Here is a 21,339-nt window from a genome sequence, read left to right as displayed (position 1 = left end):
CACCTTTGCAAGCCAAACATCAGGCTCAGAATTATCTGTGTGAAGCTTTCTCTGACCCAAGACAAAAATGTCATTTTCTCTAGACTCAAAGTGCGTTTCTTCCACATCAATCATAGCAATTACTGGGATCTATTGATAAGCATAACTTCTTAATTCAAGTACAATTTGAGGTCCTCTTTTAAATTTTAAAAAAAGTCCTTTATTTCTAGATCTGAAATTAGAATAGATTTTTTATCAGGTTCCTGCTCTGTGTAAAATGTTTCTCGTTTTAGCATACCGCTGAAGGGTGTCCAAACCTAAGAGCTGGTCAAAACAAAAGCATGTTTTGACAGGACCATTACACAATGACTACAATTCCCAAGATATGCCTGTCAACATGTGCCTTTGCCTGTTCACCTTTCAAGCTAATGGGTTGTAAAGAGTTGGCAGCTGAACAAACTGAAGACCCTCTGAAAGAATGAACAGAAGAATTTTACCTAGAACAAACGGGGATTAAAATAAACAACAGCCCAGTGCATGACTTGTATCCACCACGGCAATGTCTAACAACTAACATTAATGCCCAGAGAATTCTTCCTTTGCTTATTCAGTGCAAAAGACCTCCCGATAGATTACACAAGAAATGCCTACCAAAGAAACTCAAAAATATCAAAACAATGCTCTTGGATGTGTTAGAAAGGTAGTTCTAACCCACCAGTTCCTTAAACTTACCTGAAGACTTATTTTCTGAGGTAACAACCACAATAAGGTCCCTGTATTTTCATGAAGCTTAAAGTATGCTTTTCAAAGGTCAACTACCACAAGCCTAACGGTGAACTGCTTTGGAGGGAAGTAAGAAATTGTCAACACGCTGAACTGCAACAGACTCCCAAACAAGTTTTAGTGGTTTTCAGGTCGCCTTAACACACTCAAAATTCCCACGTCTTCACAAAAAGAAGTTTAAACTATTTTTCTCCTATAGGCTGACAGAGTGAGCTTCTTCTCTGGAATGGGACCATACCTTCCATTTTGCTCAAGGTTAGTTCAGTCCAAGCATGCCTACCTCCTAGCTACACTCCGCCTTCCCTCGGAGATGAGTTCCAAGACTCATCACATGACGCAACCTGACCAAACGAGATTCACAACTCGACAGACAAGTCTCGCGTCTCCAGCAAGGACGGGAGATCGCGAGAACCAACCACTCGGCGGAGATCACGCAATAGCAGGCGTGGCCAAGAGAGGAAGAACTTGCACTTAGACCCTCCCACCTCGGTTCAGCCCCTCGCATCGCGAGAACAGTGAGTACTGCTAGCCCGGAAAGCGAGAGCACAAGCTGAGGTAACGTGAGTTGGCCTCCTCGGCCGCCATAGCCCCTGCTAGGGCAGCCCGTGCAAACCTGCTGGAGGAGGAAGAGAAAGGCACAGAGAATCGGGTTACAAGATGGCGGACTTGTAGTAGCTACGGTGGCGGTGGGAGAGCTAGTGAGCTCTGGGGGGGATTAAAGGAAGGGAGGGTGGGGTGTGTGGAGGGGTGAAGTAAGAGGTAACCGGAACTCTGGTCGTAGAGGTATCGGTGGCTCCTGTTGCCCCTTCTTGCGGCTGAACCGTGAGAGCCATGGTGAACTGGGGCCGAGCTGGAGCTGCCGCTGCAGCCGCTACAGTCTCTCAAGAGTGAGAGGCGCAGACGAGGTGACCGTGGAGGCGGTGGCCAGAGCGGCGGAGACAGCAGCCACAATGTCGGATACACGGAGGCGCGTGAAGGTCTATACTCTGAATGAAGACCGGCAATGGGACGACAGAGGCACCGGGCACGTCTCTTCCACTTACGTGGAGGAGCTCAAGGGGATGTCGCTGCTGGTTCGGGCAGAGTCCGACGGTAAGGTCATCGAAACGGTAGGCTAAGGTGCAGTCCTTCCAGGTCGGGCCCGGCCCCGGGGTGTAGGCCGCAGGCTGGGTTACTAGCACCTCTTGGTCGAACGCCTTGGTTTTGTTCTGCACTTTTCCGTACGGCAAAACAAACTACGCTTTGTCCGCATTTACCCTCAGTCAGACGCCGACTCTCGGTTCCCCCGCCTCCTATGTCTTAAGGATTTGACCCCTTCCTCTCCAGTCTCTTTTCTTTTGAAGAGGAAAGAGTGTGAAAATAGAAGGGAGGAAGCTCATGAGACCAGGTAGGGAGCCGACCCTCCCTCCTCTTTCTGTTTTATCAGTTATGTGTCTGGTATGAAAGGTTTGGTGAAACTTCTCTTTGAGACTTTTTTTTTTTAAACCGATTTTACCAACGAGCTTCAGTTGCCACAGTCGACAGGTGCTGAGGAAAACCAAAAAGCACCTTTTAAAGCCTGGGGTTCTTACAGACTGTTGCCACAATACATGCACGCACACGTACAAGCACATCATACATCTTTCGTCTGGCGTACCTCCAGCCTGCCTTTGTGGGGGTGCTGTGGATTCCTTACAACCTAAACAAGTTAGGACGCCGAAGCAGATAACTTGTACTCGTTGATGTATTGTACCAGTCGTATGTGAAGCATTTTTAAATTTTGAAATGTAGAGCCGTAACTAAAACACCATTCTCATTGTAATCTGAAACTATGTACAGATAATGGAAAAATAACTGTTTTAGGTTTATTCCTGATGTATTTTGTACTCTGTACTTTCTCTTTTATTTTAAGTAGTCTTGGACATTTATTTTTATGTGCAGTGTCCTTTCTTTTGTTCTTAAGGAGAAAAGGATAAATGCAATTCTGTAATTTGTGTGCTTAGATTTCTACTGTGGTCCTTTGTAATGTGTTTTATTTGTTAAACTGGAAATGCAATAAAGTGACTGCTAAAAAGAGTTTGGCTTCAAGTGGTCATTTAGACCTTGAAATTTCATTTCAATAAAACTTTAATAGTCATCAAGCCTCTTTACGTTCTTGGTCTGAATGTTTGTCTTAGATGGAATCTTCTTTTTAAGGGTTTCTGGGGATAGGTGGTAATGTTCTAAATTAAATGTGAATTAGAGTACATTTGATTAGTTCAGGTGTCTAGCTGAGTAAAGAAAATATGAAATACTTTTATTTTTTTTATGTAACTGATTTTTTTTACTCAGGGATTTATATATTGAAACTCACTTAAAAATACTGTTTTTTATCTTTCAGGATCACTACTCTTGGAATCAAAGATAAATCCAAACACTGCATATCAGAAACAACAGGCAAGTAGTTGTTTATCTTTAATTTGAAAGACTTCATCTATGATCAAGGAAGTATTAATCTGACAAAGATGGGAAAGCTTTCCTGACAAGAAAAACATGTTGGTAAACAAAGTTATAGACCATATATATTTTCCTTGCAGATTAAAAGTTTCAAAATGAAAAGTGAGTATTTATGTACTGGCAATAATTATCTTGGAATTAAGCCACTGTTAGTTAATATTAAAATACAATGTATTCACTAGTTTTATTTAACCTATAGTTAGCCAGGTCTCTGCCATACCCCGTACACTAAAGGCCTTTTATTCTCAACCACATTTAAAGGAAATGGCACACAAGAAAATTCAAAGGAGTACTGTTTAAAGCAAGGAAAGCCTGTTTGTGGTGTGAAATTAGATCCTTTGACTGAACCAAAGGTAGCTTTAAAGTATAAACGTTAAAATGATCATCTTTAATTGTCTATTTTTAATATAATAATTACTGATACTTTACAAAAGTGTACATTGTCAAGTATGTATTGTTCTCTGTTAATATTTGTTGTCTTATTTGGGAAAAGAAAACTTGTATTTTAGTATACAAAATGACTTAATTTGGGAATGGCAGCAGTGAATCATCCTACTCTTTATTCTGTGAATGTTTTCATTTTTATTATAAGACATTTCAAAGTTGAAAAGGACAGAGAATAAGATGAGTATCTATGTAACACCACCAGATTGAACAATGTTAACATACCATACTTGTTTCAAATCTTTTTGTAATTTTGAACATTGTGGGTAGAGTTAAAGCCCCCTTTGTACCCATCTCATTCTATTCATTCTCTATCTTCCCTATAGGTAACCACTATTCTGAAGTTGATGTGTATTATTTCTGTACATGCTTTTAAACCTTTTCTGCATATGTATGTATCCATAAATAATATGTAGTCTTTTGTGTGTTTTTAAACTTTATACTATTGACCTCGTAGTCTTACATGTATTCTACAACTTTTATTTTTCACCCAACATTATTTTGGAGATTTGTTCATGTTAACGATGTAGATCTAGTTTAAAAAAAAACAAAACACTGTATAGTATTCTGGTGTATGATATACTCCTGTTGGATGTTTGGATTATCTCCATATCTGTGTGTGTGTGCAGTGTGTAAAGTGAATATGGCAGAGATTTTTGTAGGAAAAGATAAATTATGTTAAGATTATATTTACGTGATTGATACCTACTTTCGTCAAGGCCAATGAAATTTTGAATACCCAGAATCAGATACTTCCTGTTGGAGGGGTGAAACTATGTCTGTTGCACAATTATTAGTAAAAGTCTTACTGTCAAACAATTGTTTTGTGTATGCAATATATTTTTAATCAGTTCTTTGAAATATTTTAATTTTCAATATTCAGGTAATAGATTTTTTCCTTCTCTTAGAAAATATTCTGTGTCCTTTCTGATGGAGAATCAAATTAAACATTTGTCCTCTTTTGAACACCTGAAGATGTTTCCCATACCATAGACATTCAAGTAAACTTAATTTCTAAGTTAGCCAGACTCTCTCTTTGCCCTGAATTTTGGCAGATAGCCACTTATGATTTTTTTGTTCGTGGGGAAGAAATACTAATATTTTATGATTCTTTTTCTATCTTCATGAATATACAATTCTCAGGAACTGTGATCTTAAATGTGATTTCCTACAAATTAGTCATATGAATTCTTCTAAAATTGTGTACCAGATCCTTTTGCTATTGTTAACTATTGGAAAGGTCACATTGTGGCATAGGTTTGTGTATAAAATAGTCTCCCAACATTAGTCTAAAAATCCAGCGTTTTAAATACTTTGGTACATAGTTTTGTGTATGATGGTACTCTGCTAGAAAATTAAAATAATTAAAGGAAAAATTCCAAAAAAATTTTATTCTGTTAGGAAAATGTTTTCTATAACTAATCACATTCAAATAATACACTGTTGGGCCTTTTTAAAAATGTTTTTTCCTCATTGAAGTACTTTTACTAAATAACACTAAAGTTTAAGAAAACTTTGGCAGTAAGAATAATATAGAAAAGCTTGTACCTAAGAGTGATAAACCTGTATAAAGGGGGTCACTTGTTTTACTTTATTTTTGTTTAAATTGAGTGCACTTTTCTAACAAATCAGAGAGCCATTTAGGGGTTATGATAAACAGTTTCTTTGTAATAGATACAATTTTTTGTATTTTCACCAAAATCTTAACTAGTTTCACTTTTTACCAAGTTACACAAATTGAGATTACCAAACACTTTGCTATTTTTGTATGTTTATTAGAATTACCTTTTTTAGAATGTCATTTAAGTTATTCAATAAATTAGTCTATAAAAATTTTTGTTTCCAAAATTTATACGAAGTATATTGATCATTAGTGCATTTTTAATAAACAAGTGAATGGATGAGACATTCATGGGCTCTTTTACTATACTAAAATACATTAAGTTCAGAGAGTAGTACTTAACATTTTTTTTTAACATTACAGTTCTATAATACGCTAAGCAGTGAATTGTGTGTTCAAAATAGTTAGAAATAGTTGGGTTGAAAGATACTCAGTATCAGTAGATTATTATGATTTACACCACTTTCTTGCATACTGTGTGCAGTACTGTAGTAGTTAATGGGAAGGAGCCAGTGTACACATGGGAAAGGGAAGAGAATGACTATATGGTGGAATATGACAGTTTCTGATATGTTTGCCAAAACTTTAAGTCATTTAGAGAGCCCCACTAATCCTGAAAGAGTCATTTGGGTGTGCATTTTTTATATGTAGCAATTTGTGTTCCTGGGTTTAGGAAGTACAATAAAGTTCTTGTCCTTGGTTTTAATGGTAAGCAAGACATAACAGTTAGGGAATGATAATAAAATGTTTTAACTGAATCTTCATGAAAAGCCATGAAAGAATTTCACAGATAAGGCAACTAAAACACAGGTTACATTTCATGACCAAAACTCCAGCAGGTATGTGCTGTAAGACAAAATACTATAAATACAACACAAAATACTGTAAAAACCGACTTGTATTCCACAGTAGAAAATTTAATTTTAGAGCAGTAGAAAATTAAAGGGAGAGATTGGTATCAGCCAGAACCATTAAGAAAAACTTCACTCTTCTTGGTGGTACGTGCTGTGATAGGGAAGGAAATAGTATACCTGGTATAAATATTATTAAGCCTATTTGCAGCCTAGGTTTCCTATTTGAGAGCTTGGTCTGCTAAACAAAAGGGAGCCGTTGTAGGTTCTTGGGTAGGAACCTAATGTGATGAAAGCAATACTCTGTTTAGGAAGTGAGTATGGCAAAGTCATGAATAATGAATTAGTGCAGAGGGAAACAAGAGCTTTAGGTACCAATTTCTTTTGAAATAATTCAGATACAGGAAAATGAAAGCCTGTTTCAGTGTAGTAATAGAAAGAAGGAACAGAGTTCCAGTGTGTTTTCAAGAAAGTACTGGAAGATTAGTGAATGGAAAAGAAGGAATCAGAGGTTACTGGTAGTGTTTTTGAATCTCAGGGCCAGAAAAAGGATGGTTCTCTCCATAAACTGGGAAGTTGAGAAGAAAGTGGGTTTACATTAATTATTTGGTTAGAGATTTACATTAAATGGGTAATACATTCACATTGTTAAAAATTCAGACAGTATTTGGTGAAGTCTCTCTCCAACCATGGACTCCATCCATACAGTTTTCCTTGCTAGAAGCTACCAGTGTTACCATTTTCTTGTATATCTTCCTGGAGGTTTTATGCATATGTAAACAAATACGAAGTCACAGATAACTTCTTTTATTGGCATAAATGGTAGCACACTACATACTATTCTATGTCTTGTTTTTGTTGTTTTCCCATTTAGGCTTTGAAGTGATTCTGTAACAAATGGAAAGGTCTTACTATGAATATCTGAGACTAAAAAGACAGTAAGAGTTTGTTGTAGGAGAGTAATTTTAGAATCATTAAATAATACAGCTGCAAGAGGAGACCTCCTTTGAGAGAATACATATAAACTGAGAAAAAAACAGCTTAAGATTGAGCCTTGTCAAATTGTCCACATTAATTCACTCATCTGATGATAACTGGTTGAGTGATTCAGTTTGTGGGTTGGTCACTATCTTTGGATATTTTTTAAGTGCATTTGAAAGTTTCTGAACTATTTTTAGTAGAGGAATCACATGATCCAAAATAGTAGCATCAATCTCTAGGATTGAAGAGCACCAGTAACTGGGATGGGGTATTAATTGAGAGATCGCTGCATGGTCCAAGTGGAGAGAATGTTGGATTGGGTTAGCAGCGAGGGAAAGAGATGGATGGATTTGAAATATATATTGAAGATGTAATTGACAGGACATTCAGTTAAGAGGAAGATTACACAATTGTTAAAACTACAGAAACAGAAAAATGTGTTGTCTTCAAGCCAAGGAAGATTAGAATCCGAATTTTGGTTAGAGAAGGACAGCTCGTCAGCAAATGGCTGTTTCATATGTTGCAAGAGAGAGATAAAGAATATTCTAGGTTCTGGATAGAAGAATGTTCACTGAGATGAAGGTACAAATGAAAATAATCATGCATTTATTGTATCTCTCTCAATTGGCAAAAAAAAAAATCCAGTAAAATTGAGGATGTTGGTGTTTAGCCAGAGAGTCATTGTGGGGAATGGACTAATGAGTATACATGGACGAATGAGATTTCACAATTATGAATGCATTAAAATAACATGAATTCACAATGAGTAGAGTTCACTCTGGACTTTGAACTATAGACCAGGTGCATGGGTAGAGGGCAGGAATGATTAGCTTTGAAAGATAGGTGAGGTAATAAGTAAAAGTGTGTTCTGGGTGGTGGTTTGGAATGGGACCAAGGAGGAATCTTTGGGAATCAGATGGAGAAAGGTCTGTCTTAGGGTTTTTAGGGAGATGCCTTGATAAATAAAATGCCATAGGGGAGAAGCTTGGGAAGAAAAGTTAAGAACTTTGTGGGTTTTTTAAAGAATGTATTCAGCTTTATAGTGTGGCAATCAGTAGGAACATGGGTTGCATTTCATTATTTCTAGCTACATAAGTGATTTTGAGCAAATTTTCTCTGAATCTTTTAAATCAAGATCAGGCCTTGTGAACTAGTTGTGAATTAATGTATGAAAAATAGTTTAGCACAGTACTGGACACATAAGCTCAATAAGAACTATATTCATAATTTTATAACAATCCCAGCATAGGCAGCATTTTCCTCTCTCCCAATGAGAGAAAGATCAAAGAGGTGAAATACTTTGATGAAAGTCCCAGAAATAGTGGACAGTGAAACTTTGAGTTGTACCCAGGTCCTAATTCTAGTTGAGGATTTTCCACTTGTATCTAAATATGTCACAGATTTGGGGAAGATATTACTACTGTTTATAAGTATTCATCATGTCTATCTTGGACTCTATGTTTTACGGTAATATAAATTAAAAGTCATCTCAGAAGGACTAGGTTAACTATTAGGAACTACTAGAGAGTAGTATAAACATTATTTGGTTAAACCTACTCATTTTCAGACTTTTAAGTTGATTTTGCATCTGCAAATTCAGTAATCCTGTTGATATTTCTATTTTTCTTTTTTAAAAAAGTCTTTTTGGAAAACTTCAGCTCCATCTTTATAGAATTTTGTCAGTCAATAAGGGGCAGAACTAAGGTTGATCTGGCAAACTAGGGTCTCGGATATTTCGTGACTCTGCACTTATCCATGTTAAGGAAGTGGATCAGTACTGGAGAAGTAAACAAACTGACAATCCATTGGTTTGTTAGATACTTTTAAAAGTGTCACAGATGCCTTTGTGAATATAATATTAAAAACTAAAGACCCTTTACCCAAAAGAGATAATTTTAAGACATAATTTTAAGACATCTTTTAGACTCTGGATTAAGGAACGTCAGATTTAAACAGTACAGGCTCAATAATGTATATTTAATACATAAGATTGAAAGTGACAATTTCTTAAAATAATACTAGAATACATTGTGGAAACCTGACTTGGTAAAAATTAAATTGTCAAGCTTCTATAGCTCATATATTACTCCCATCCTGAGTTTGGACATAATAACCTTTTTTATTTTTTAAAGGGCCAGACCAAATATAACTTTTTCTGTTCTCCCTGCAAGCTCATTTTAAATATGATTTCCATAGGGACATAATGGTGATTAAATGTTTTAGTTAATAGAGAGAGGGAAAAAAACCCACAGCTTCTCGTGGTTTAAACAATGGCATTAATAACGTCCCAAAGATAATATATACCACACAAATGAGCAAAAAGATATATCACAAAGCACAGCAGTAGAAAAGAGACCTTACTATGAAAAATTGAGCTGGACTGTATGTAGACCTTTTGGATATATAGGAAATGCTGCCCTTTGACAGTTTTCATTCTTTTACACATATTCTCATGACAACTCTATGCTCATATAGGAGCTTTTACACTAACCCTTTGATTGAGCAGTTCTGAGGAGTGCTTCTTCCCATTATATTTTTCAACTGAGACAATAGGGTGTGGAGAAGGAGGGAAGGAAGGATAGGATTTGATACCCATTTGGAGTAGATACATTGAGCTTGATGGTGTCTACTCTGATACTACTTCTCTGTCCTCTGTTAATCAACTAGAGATAACACTTAGCGCAGGTTCTCAAATTTGAGTTAGCTGAGACCTTTGTTAAAAATAGCGATTCTTGCCCTGGCCAGGTGGCTCAGTTGATTAGAGCATCATCCCATGCAACAAAAGACTGGGTTCAATCCCAGATCAGGGCATCTGTGGGAGGTGACCATTTGATGCTTCTCTCTCTCTTTCTCCCTCCCTCTCTGAAATCAGTAAACATATCCTTGGGTGAGGATTTTAAAAAATTAAAATAAGAGTTTTTAATTTTGTAAGAGTAAGTATAGGAATAGAATAGGTATAAGAATCCATATTTTAACCATCTCCCAAAGTCAGTCCTCTCTGCATTGAAAAATAAGTGACTATAAATCCCACTTAGTTTCTGGGATTTAGACTGGCTTAGGGAAAAGAGTTTCCATTAGGAATAGGAGTGAAAGAACAAAAGAAATGATGAAGAGGAGGACTCAGCAGTCTCAGTTAATTGAGACTGCTGCTTGCCTGGACTTTCTCTTAAGAGAGAGATTAGAACCAAAATTGAAAAGGCCTTGGATGCCTGGATTAAGGGTTTTGAATTTCATTCTCTTGTACTAGTGACCTCCAAAGTGGAAAACACAGTATGAAGCATTGGGATTTGAGAAGAAACCTGTTTTCTGAAGAAACCTGTTTTCAGAACTTGAGTTTTGCTAATATTTAATAAAGTCAGGTGGTCAAGAGTCAAAAACAGGTATGGTATTCTGAGAGAAGAGTAACATTTCCATGAAAAAGAGTTTCCCACCTATTGTGAATTATCGTAGTCTCTCTGTATAGATAACAGTTTGCAGATATTTTCCAATTTAAACTAACCTGTAACCTTAACAAAATAAACAAGTGCCTTAAAAAAGGGTGATAACCATGTTGTAGGTGCAAATGAACAAGTTAATGGTTAAACTGACAGGTACATTCCTAGTGTAATTGGTTTGTTGGCCAAGTGACAGAGCAGAAACAATGATAACGGAGATCTAAGAAGAAGTTGCTCCTCCCAAGAAGCCCAGAATTATTAAAGCGATGTTAAATATGGATTTGTGTCTACTGCCTTTATGAATATACTGTGCCATAAGTGTGTATTGTGTTTTAAAATGCTAATAACAGTATGGAGACATTATGATTCAAATATTTTAAAGTATTTTTATGTAAACTTTTTAATTTGTATTTTACACATGTTTTTAAATGTATTGCTGTACTAATATTACATTCCTGTATATAAAATGTAAGTAATTTGAGGCACAGTTAAAAATGTTTTGGAGATCACTGTTCGTGAAGCAGTTTTGAGGAGGGATCTTGGACAAGTCAGGGACTGAGGAAAGAACAAATCTGAGTGGGTGGGTATGTTAGTGCTTTAATCTATTAAATACTGCTGTTTTCCTTTTTTTAACGTGGAGATTTTTGTTCATAAAAAGGTTTGCTGGCTTTTAAAAAAATTTCAGAATCTCTTTTGTAGATGGTGGGAGCCACTGAAGGTTTTTTAATAAAAGTATAACATGATAGTGTTTCAGAATACCTGGCAGTAAACTTCCCTTTCAAGAAGAATGGCTAGGCAGAAGCTAGAAAACTGATTTCCAGCTATTCTTTTTACCTGATTACACAGAAAAAAAAGGTATTATTCTGAGGCCTAGATTAATGAAAGGATATTTTTCTTTACTGGTTAGAATTACCAAAACAATGATACGTCTTTATTTTGAAGACTTTGTCTTTATTAATCTAGGGCTCACTTTCAATTTTGTATTTTTAATAGGTCAGATAAACAATTATTAAACGAGGTGTTTTGTAGATTTTAAAAATTTATTTCATTTGAGTATTTCATTGATTTTAGTGTTTAAAAGTGTATGGATGTTTCCGTTTAAACCCAAACCTTAGTTTTTAATAAAAGAGGTTGACAGCTTTTTTCTGTAAGACTGGGGTTATAATTAAAGAAACTCTGGGAAAGTACTTACCTAAATCTAGGGTTCTTAATTTTTCTACAATCTAAGGTGATGAACTAGATGCTATTGGTAACAGAGATAAAGCGAGTATCTCCATTTCATCATTGTTTCACATTTCTTAATATTTTTAAGGCTTTTCCTGGTTTCAAAAAAGGCAAAAACAGAGTTAAACCTTAAGATATTTTCAGTCGTTAGCCTTGTTGCAAACAGGCTTAACAACTGGCCTGTTTGACAACTGGCTTAAAGGGAAAAATAAACTTGTAGGTGGTTTAGTGAGTGGAACAGCAGACTTTCTAGAAATGAGAGGAAATAGATGACTAGAATGTCTACTTACAGTTTGGCCAAGAATGACTAGACTTTCAATTAAACATTATCTTAGTAACATGAACCAGAAACTGCTAACCTGTTTTAGTCTTTTTTGTTTTAGAAAATTGCTCAATGTCATTTTTAGTGCCAAAGCTACTATTTCTTTGCCATTATATTACTAAAGTTTCAGTGGGTAACAAAATAGAGTAATATGATGTCAATTGAGTGTATATTAATTGCACTTACAAGAGGGCATTTGTGATTGCTATGCAGTTTTCTCTCCTTTTGATTTTTATTTATACTTTGTAATTACTTCTTTACAAGTGTGATGATCTAGAAATCTTTGTTTTTAAACAGGATACATTAATTGTTTGGTCAGAAGCTGAAAATTATGATCTGGCTCTAAGTTTTCAGGAAAAAGCTGGCTGTGATGAGATCTGGGAAAAAATTTGTCAGGTAAGTGTCTTTGAAGAATATTTAACTTACACTTGTATGCATTCTACTTAAATTCGTATGCATTCTTGATTTTTTTTCTTTAAAAGATATATATTATAATTCAGAGAGATAATGTCTTTGTGTGAGATTGTGGCAACCTAATCTGGAAATTTCTTTTATATTTTATAGCACATTTTTTTATTTAAAAAATTTTTGAATTGGTATAATTTTATTTATCACTTGAGATTTTAATGCCCTATAAAATGTCAAGATCTTAAAAAAAAAAAACTAGGTTCTAAAGCTTTTAGATTTTTTTTACATTTGGTCAACTTGTTTGCCTAATGTTCATGAATACTGTGGGCCAGACACTAATTATTTAAAGTGCCCATGATTTCAACTTGTGAAGAACTTACAAGATATAGGATAAGTAGAAACTCCCAGATAACTGGAATTTTTTATAAATAGTTTTTCTTTTAAAAGTTTCAGATTTACAGAAAATATGAGCAGAAAAGTTTTTATATACTTCCCTTCCTGACACCACCCCTCCATTTCTCCTATTATTAGTATCTTACATTAGTATAATATACTTGTCACAATTAATTAAATAAACATTTATTATTCATTGTTTATTCATACATTATTGGTAGCTACAGCTCATTCTTTATTCAGATTTCCTTTGTTGAAAAACCCAGTGCTTTTTTTCTGCTCCAGGATCCCATTCAGAATTCTGTATTAGATTTAGTAGTTATGTCTCCTTAGGCAAGTGCTTGCTGTAACAGTAATAACTATAATTATAAATTATAACATTCATTTTAACTATCATTTTCTATAAATGGAGATCACTGACTGTTTCAGTGGTTGCCTACTCTTTTAAAAAATATTTTTAATTATTGTTCAATTACAGTTATCCCCATTTCCCCCCATTGCTCTCCCCTGTGCTGCCCACCAGCCCCCTAGCCCCCCACTCAATCCTCCCCTGTGATATTCTATTATAGTGTTTTTTGAATACTGTCATTTTCATTTACATCAGCTTTCCCCTCTAGTGATTGTTTATTATTGACTGATTTTAGAGAGAGAAAGAGAAGGGGGAGACATCAGTTTGTTGTTCCACTTGTTTATTCATTCACTGGTTTCTTCTTGTATGTCCCCTGACCAAGAATTGAACCTACAAACTTGGCATATCTGGACAGTGCTCTAAGCAGCTGAGCAATATGGCTAGGGCCTTCCATTGCAGGGGTGTCCAACCTTTTGGCAACTCTGGGCCACACTGGAAGAAGAGTTGTCTTAAGCCACACATTAAATATACAAACACTAATGAAACATGATGAGCAAAAAAAAGTTTTAAGTAATTTACAATTTTGTGTAAGGCCGCATTCATAGCCAACCTGGGCCACATGCAGTCTGTGGGCCGTTGGTTGGACATCCCTGCATCTAGTGATTCTTATCACTGGAAATTCTTGAGTAGTTTTGTGCATCAGACTGCAGTCATTTTTTTTCCCCTTGGTCTTCCCAGTAATAGTGCCACACGCTATAATAAAATGGCCTAAGAAAGTGTAGTATGAACTTTCAGGTTCTGTATAAAGTTTGTTTGACATATGGCTCTAAATGACTAAACTTATTAATTGGGAGTAGATGGTTTCTTTTTTCTCATAGCATATATGTATTACGTATTGCTGGAGCAATATTAGCATATATTATTAAATAGAAGAATTCCAGTTTGTGAACAGTTGAAAACAGTAATAAATGTAATGTTGCTTTAATTTGTACAATACACATAGAATATAATACAAATTGTTTTATTATTTCACCTTTGATTTTGCCTATTTTTAACCAGGAAATTGGTGGTGATGGCAAGACGGCCCTAATTTTTATCCTGTTTTTTTCTCCATGTGCTCTCCAAGGACTAACATTGAATTTTATGCTTGCAAAGTTTTCTGTAAAGTGAGGTGTAATTTAGAGGTGAAATGATCTGTAGTTGGTAACTTAGACTCAAATAATTAACTATAAACTGGGTGTATTTTCTCCCTCTAGACTTCACTTTTAATTAAGTGGCTGTATTACTAGTACTAATTTTTTGTAAGGTATTTTTACTTCAACTCAGTGGTCAGTAATTTGATTTCCAAAATTTTGAATTCTTTTATATTTTAAGGTAACCAGCTGTACTTGGATATTTTTAGGTTCAAGGTAAGGATCCGTCAGTGGAAGTCACACAAGACCTCATTGATGAATCAGAAGAAGAACGATTTGAAGAAATGCCTGAAACCAGTCATCTGATTGATCTGCCCACATGTGAACTCAATAAACTTGAAGAGATTGCTGACTTAGTTACCTCAGTGCTCTCCTCACCTATTCGTAGGGAAAAGCTGGCTCTGGCCTTGGAAAATGAAGGCTATATTAAAAAACTACTGCAGCTGTTCCAAGCTTGTGAGAACCTAGAAAACACTGAAGGCTTACACCATTTGTATGAAATTATTAGAGGAATTCTGTTTCTAAATAAGGCAACTCTGTTTGAAGTAATGTTTTCTGATGAGTGTATCATGGATGTTGTGGGATGCCTTGAGTATGACCCTGCTTCGGCTCAGCCAAAAAGGCATAGAGAATTCCTGACCAAAACTGCGAAGTTTAAGGAAGTTATACCAATTACAGACTCTGAACTAAGGCAAAAAATACACCAAACTTACAGGGTACAGTACATTCAGGACATCATTTTGCCTACGCCATCTGTTTTTGAAGAGAATTTTCTTTCTACTCTGACATCTTTTATTTTCTTCAACAAAGTTGAGATAGTCAGCATGTTGCAGGTAAGTAAACTAAGGTGTGCTTCACAATTCTGTTTTCAGATGTTTGGTTTCCTTAATAGTTCAACTTGTTCCTTCCTTCTTTCACACATGGCTTTCTGAAGGAGAAGCATTTCTGAATGTGACCTTTTATATTTATATTTTTAAGTGTCCTGTGATGTAACTGGGTTTTTATTTTACTTTTTTTCTTTTTAAAAATTGTAGTAGAATATACATGACATAAAATGTATCATTTTAACCATTAAGTGTATAATTTGTAACATTCAGTGTTATGCGCCCATTATCTTTGTCCATTTTCAGAACTTTTTTTAAAAAAGATTTTATTTATTTGTTTTTAAAGAGAGGGGAAGGGAGACAGAAAGAGAGGGAGAAAAACATCAGTGTGCGGTTGCCTTTCACATGCCCCTCACTGAGGGCCTGGCAACCCAGGCATATGACCTGATCAAGAATCGAACCAGCAACCCCTTGGTTCACAGCCCAAGCTCAGAACTCTGAACTACACCAGCCAGGGCATTTTCAGAACTTTTTCATCATCCCATTAGGAGCAGCTATTTTTAAATTATTTTTTATTCCATTTTCTGAGGCTTAGCTATGGTTGGGCTATGTATAAGTATGAGTTCCTAAAACTTCCTAAATAATTAAAATGTGCAGCCAGGATTGAGAAATATTCATTAATTTTCAGGAGATGATAATTAGATTATTTGCTATGTGATGTCGATTTTATTCTGTCTCCTTGAGTTTTAAAATAGAAGTTTTATATCTTGTTTATTGTGTTAATCTTTTATACCCTAACAGTGTAGTAAACATGACTTTGAAGAGTTTTCTTATGGTGATAGTGTACTACTATCTACATAGTTTTCTCTTTCTGTCTTTGTTATTTTCATATGAGGCACTAAGTTTATCGGGCAGCTACTGTATACTTAGTGTAGTGGTTCTCAAGTATGACCAGTGGACCACTGGGGGTTCCTGGATCCCTTTCAGGTCCCTCTTCCAACTTCATGTCAGTGTAAGACTACACTTTCTTCATTATATTTCAACCAAAACAACACGTCACACCAGACTGAATGCTGAAGATGTAAGGATCTGCAGTCCTCTGTTAAGCCATACATTAAAGAAAATTTCAAAAATATAAAGCAATGCCAGTTTTCTTTCTTAATTTTTAAAATTTGGGTTCATATAATTCTTATAAATATATTTACATAAACATAATAGCTAACTTTTAAAACTAATTAATAAATGTTTTAAAATGTCTCAGTTTTAAGTATAGTAAATATTGATAAATAGATCCCACACAGTGAAAGCTCTTTGGGCCCCTTAGTAATTTTTAAGAGTTTAGAGGGGTCCTGAGACCAAAAAGTTGAGAATCTCTGACTTAGTATTTGGTTATGAAATTCCATATTATGATACTTCCAACCATTATTCACCATTCTACTATTGTTGTCTTACGTTGTATATAGCATATATTTTTCCAGATCATTCTTTGACCTACCAGTTTTTCGACACTCCACAGTATTAAGTGTGAGGGAAGTTAGATTTACATGTTATGTTTCATTTACAACATATAGAACCTGCTTTTTATTTTATTTTATTTATTTATCTTTAGAGGGGGAGGGAGGGAGAGAAATATCAATGTATGGTTGCCTTTCGTGAGTCCCCTGCTGGGAACTGGCCTGCAGGGAACCGGCCTGCAACCCAGGCATGTGCCCTGACTGGGAATCGAACCGCGATTGTGTGGTTCGCAGGCCCGCGCTCAATCCACTGAGCTACACCAGCCAGGGCTAGAACCTGCTTTTTAAAAAACATACTGTACAATTCAGGATACCATTTCACTTCCATACAGGAAAAAAGTTTCAGTCTCAGGAGATGGGAAATAGCGCCATAATCAATGTAGTTGATGTAAGGAGCCAGTGACAGGCTGAAATGTAGCTTTCAAATGAACACTTTTGACTTCAGAAGGGTTGCCAAAACCATAATAGTAAATTAGTGCTCTTTTATGTCTTAAAAAATAAATTATGCAAGCTAATTTATAAATATTTGTAATACTTTGTATGTCATTTTATATATTTTGTCATCATTTATTTGTAAAGGCTGTAATATATAAATGTAGCTTTAAAAAGATAAGTTTTACTCATTTCTGGTCCATGAGATACATTTGATGAAATAGCCAGATACCTGTTTAGGGCTTACCATTCAGTAATTTTTTTATGTGCCAGCGTGATGCAAAATTATATTTTTAACTGTGTGAAAAGAAAGTAGTTAAGCTTATGGCCATTGGCTTCTAAAGGCTCATTTCCTAAAGCCTTAGAGTCATCAGTATGAAAAGCAGTTGTTGCAGTGTTTTGTATTTTAGTTGTATCCTTGAAGACCACAGAATATGTAAGTCTACACCAGTGATTTTCAACCTTTTTCATCTCGTGACACACGTAAAGTAATTACTAAAATTCTGTAGCATGCCAAAATATATACTTTTTGTATGGTTTGACAAAATTAGTTACAATTTTGATTTATTCATACCAGACAGCTATCATTGAGTTGGCTATTGTCATTATTTTTTCATTTGACAATCCTAGGGAAAAGAGGTCAGTGCCCCTGACTGCATAGTCAGGTACTACATGTTTTAAAAATTATTTTGGCACACCAGTATGCCTTGCCTTGCCACACTGGTTGAAAATCACGACGCTGGGGATCCACTCATGTACTGATACACCAAGGCTTTGGAGAAGGTAGCCCGGCAGTTCCAGTCAGGATGGAAACATAGGTGGAAACACTTCACTTCCTCGCACAACCAAAAGAAGGACAACAAATTTAAAAATGAAAAACAACCAGAACTGCCAGCTTTTCAAACTTCATGGAAGTTTGACAGCTAAGGAGTTAAAGAATCATTCATCCACACGGGTAGGAGAGGAGGAGACGGGCAGCCAAGGAGGTGACTGGTGGACCAGTTGGTCCCTCATTTGTGGGCTGATAAACTGGGAAGAACCATTGGGAAGCAAGACAGACCGCAGAATCCAGGGTTTCAGCATGGGAAACTAGACTCAAAACCTCTGGGGGTAAAAATCTGCAGGAGTTGTGGCAGTGGAAGAAGCTCTCGGGATCACAAGCGAGTCTGTGGGAGAGGCCTACAGGATCCTAGAACGTACACAAGCTCATCCACCTGGGAATCAGCATCTGAAAGGCCACGGTCCACTGTGGGAAATGAGGGAAGTGACAGAAAGTAGGACTATAGCAGAGCCAGCAAGTGACATTGTTCCCTCTCTGACCCCTACCCCACAGACAGCGCCACAACGCAGCAAAGAGGGTTGCCCACCCTGGTGAATACCTAAGGCTCTGCCCTGTACAACCGAATAGGTGTGCGAAGACAAAGAAATATGGCTCAAAGGAAGAAACAGTTCAAAATACTGGTAATCAGGATGCTCACAGAAATGATTGAGCTCAGTTACAAAATGAAGGCTACACAAAGTGAAATGAAGGAAAATATATAGGCAACCCACAGTGAAGGGAGGAAAACTGGACTCAAATCAACAAATTGGAACAAATGGAAGAGATAAACTCCCAACCAGAATAAAATAAAGAAACAAGAATTTTAAAAAATGAAGAGAGACTTAGGAACCTCTGGGACAACTTTACGTGCTTCAATATCCAAATAATAGGGGTGGTGGAACAAGAAGAAGAACAAGAAATTGAAAACTTATTTATAAGAACAAATAGTGAAGGAAAACTCCCTCAATCTAGTGAAGGAAATAGACTTCCAGGAAGCCCAAAGAGTCCCAAAGAAATTGGACCAAAGCAGGAACACAACAAGACACATCATAATTAAGTTACCCAGGATTAAAGATAAGGTGAGAATCTTAAAAGCAGCAAGAGAAAAGGAGACACTTACCTACAAGGAGTTCCCATAAGGCTATTAGCTGATTTCTCAAAAGAAGCCTTGCAGGCAAGAAGGGACTAGAAAGAAATAGTCTTAAGTCATGAAAGGCAAGGACTGAATCCAAGATAATCCAAGAGTAATCCAAGATTACTCTATCCAACAAAGCTATCATTTAGAATGAAAGGGCAGATGAAGTGCTTCCCAGGTAAGGTCAAGTTAAAGGAGTTCATCATCATTAAGCCCTTATTATATGAAATGTTAAAGGGACTTAGAAATAGAAGATCAAAAATATGCGTAGTAAAATGACAACAAACTCATAACTATCAACAACTGAATCTAAAAAATCAAAAACTAAGCAAACAACTAGAACAGGAGTAGAATCACAGAAATGGAGATCATATGGAGGATTATCAGTGGAGAAGGGGAGAATGGGGGGTAAAGGTACAGGGAATAAGAAGCATAATAGGTGGACACAAAATAGACAGGGAAAGGTTAAGAATAGGAAATGTAGAAGCCAAAGAACTTATATATATAACCAATGGACATGAACTAAGTGGTGGCGGGGGCATGCTGGAGGGTAGGAGGGTACGGGGAGGAGGGTGATAAAGGGGAATAACAAAATGGGGACAACTGAAAAAAAATCATGGCTCTATACCAAAATTCCTACATTGTTATGTTTTATGAATTATTACTGCCATAATTTAGTCTCCTTTACTCATATCTATAATTTAGGTTTTTAATCTGCTGTGGACTGACAATGAGATCTTCAAACTTCTTTGAATTATTTAAATTAAGAGTAAATAGGTTTCTGGTTAAATGTGTTAATGTACGTATGACAAATAGTGAATAGTATAGTCAAACTTTGAAAATTATTACATAAGTATACCTTGGAATTATAATTGTATCATATAAATAAGTATATTTTTATACTTCTAATACTTCATAGTAATGAATGGTAATTTAAAATTAACATTTTTTTCTCATGTAGGAAGATGAGAAATTTTTATCTGAAGTTTTTGCACAGTTAACAGATGAGGCCACAGATGATGATAAACGGCGTGAATTGGTAAGTTACTTCTTGAAATTCAAACCCTTAAAGAGCACTTACTTTTTGACCTACAGGCTTTTAATATTGAATTTATTAACTTAAGAGAGAATTTTTATAATTAGTATGAGATGAAAGATACATACTTAAATTATACTATAAACGATTACTCTTAAAGTCTCTTAAACTTACTGTTTCATATATTTTAGAAATTTTTTAAGATATTTAATGCAGGTTCCCTGCTCTGTGAGAGAAATTACGTACCTTACAAATCCCCAAATCAGACATGTGGTTTACTTTAGAGCAGAAACACAGATTCATGCATTTTCATGGTTGTAGATACTCACATTATAGATATGCCTTTCTTTTTAAACAGGTGATAAGGAGACTACTTCTTAAATAAATGAATGATAAATAATTGTTTCTTGAAAATGTGTCTTTCTTATCAATGTGTTTATAATCACTTTGTTGAGATATTGCCTGGGGAAAGAAAGTAGTGTTACTGTTTACCAGCAGTTTGTCGATTTTTCTTACATTATAATCAAATACTTGGGTTTTAAGAAGTCATGAAAGATTGCTGACTTAAAATCAGCCAAGTCACTTTTCATGTATTTACTAACAACCTATTCAGTTTTCTTATAAAATTAATCCTTTAGACTAAGGCATCTATAATGTCCTTTTCAGTTCTTAAAACTCGAATCGTACTTTTGAGGACTCCCTGGAAACCCAGCCACTATTTATTATAGCATGGTTTCTATGAAAATGTTTGCTCTGATTGAAAATATCTGCCTTACATGGCATTTTTACACCTTAATTATAAATAGAGAATAATAGGTATAAGTATGTATTTGTGTATATGTTTGTGTGTGTATGTATATGTACATATACATATGTGCATGCCACCTTAGACTCCACATATATAACATGTGTGCCATAATGTCTTCCCAGTGTTAACTCTTCAATGTAAGGTTTATTTTTAATGGAATACTAGTTTCTGTGTTCTTCGATATAGGTTTTGAGGAGCCAGGGTACCCTGAAAAGTCAAGGTCCTTATTAGAAGGGTGATTTCCACACTGTTGTTGCTCATATTACAGTGTGCCTTAAGTTTACTCTTGTGTGTCAGGTCTCACTGTACTTTC

At 35.7% G+C, this 21,339-nt stretch overlaps 1 protein-coding gene across 3 annotated transcripts in view; it reads left to right on the top strand.

Moving 5' to 3' along the window:
* Positions 1-1,415: 1,415 nt before the first annotated feature.
* The window catches only part of PPP4R3B (protein phosphatase 4 regulatory subunit 3B), a 55,792-nt gene continuing 35,868 nt past the window's right edge, over positions 1,416-21,339 (top strand). The window contains exons 1-5 of one of the 3 annotated variants that reach the window (XM_037047948.1): positions 1,416-1,854; positions 3,122-3,177; positions 12,412-12,510; positions 14,667-15,290; positions 20,144-20,221. In XM_037047948.1, the coding sequence (XP_036903843.1) occupies positions 1,713-1,854; positions 3,122-3,177; positions 12,412-12,510; positions 14,667-15,290; positions 20,144-20,221 (999 nt within the window). In that variant the 5' untranslated portion in view covers positions 1,416-1,712. Of the gene's footprint in view, positions 1,855-3,121; positions 3,178-12,411; positions 12,511-14,638; positions 15,291-20,143; positions 20,222-21,339 lie in introns of those variants that run through there. The other 2 variants (XM_037047949.1, XM_037047950.1) reach the window with 2 other exon arrangements.

The sequence above is a fragment of the Sturnira hondurensis genome, unplaced genomic scaffold, assembly GCF_014824575.4.
Source record: "Sturnira hondurensis isolate 20B ecotype Veracruz unplaced genomic scaffold, ASM1482457v3 Scaffold0006413, whole genome shotgun sequence".
NCBI classification, from domain to species: domain Eukaryota; kingdom Metazoa; phylum Chordata; class Mammalia; order Chiroptera; family Phyllostomidae; genus Sturnira; species Sturnira hondurensis.
This window is presented reverse-complemented; position numbering and strand designations above follow the sequence as displayed.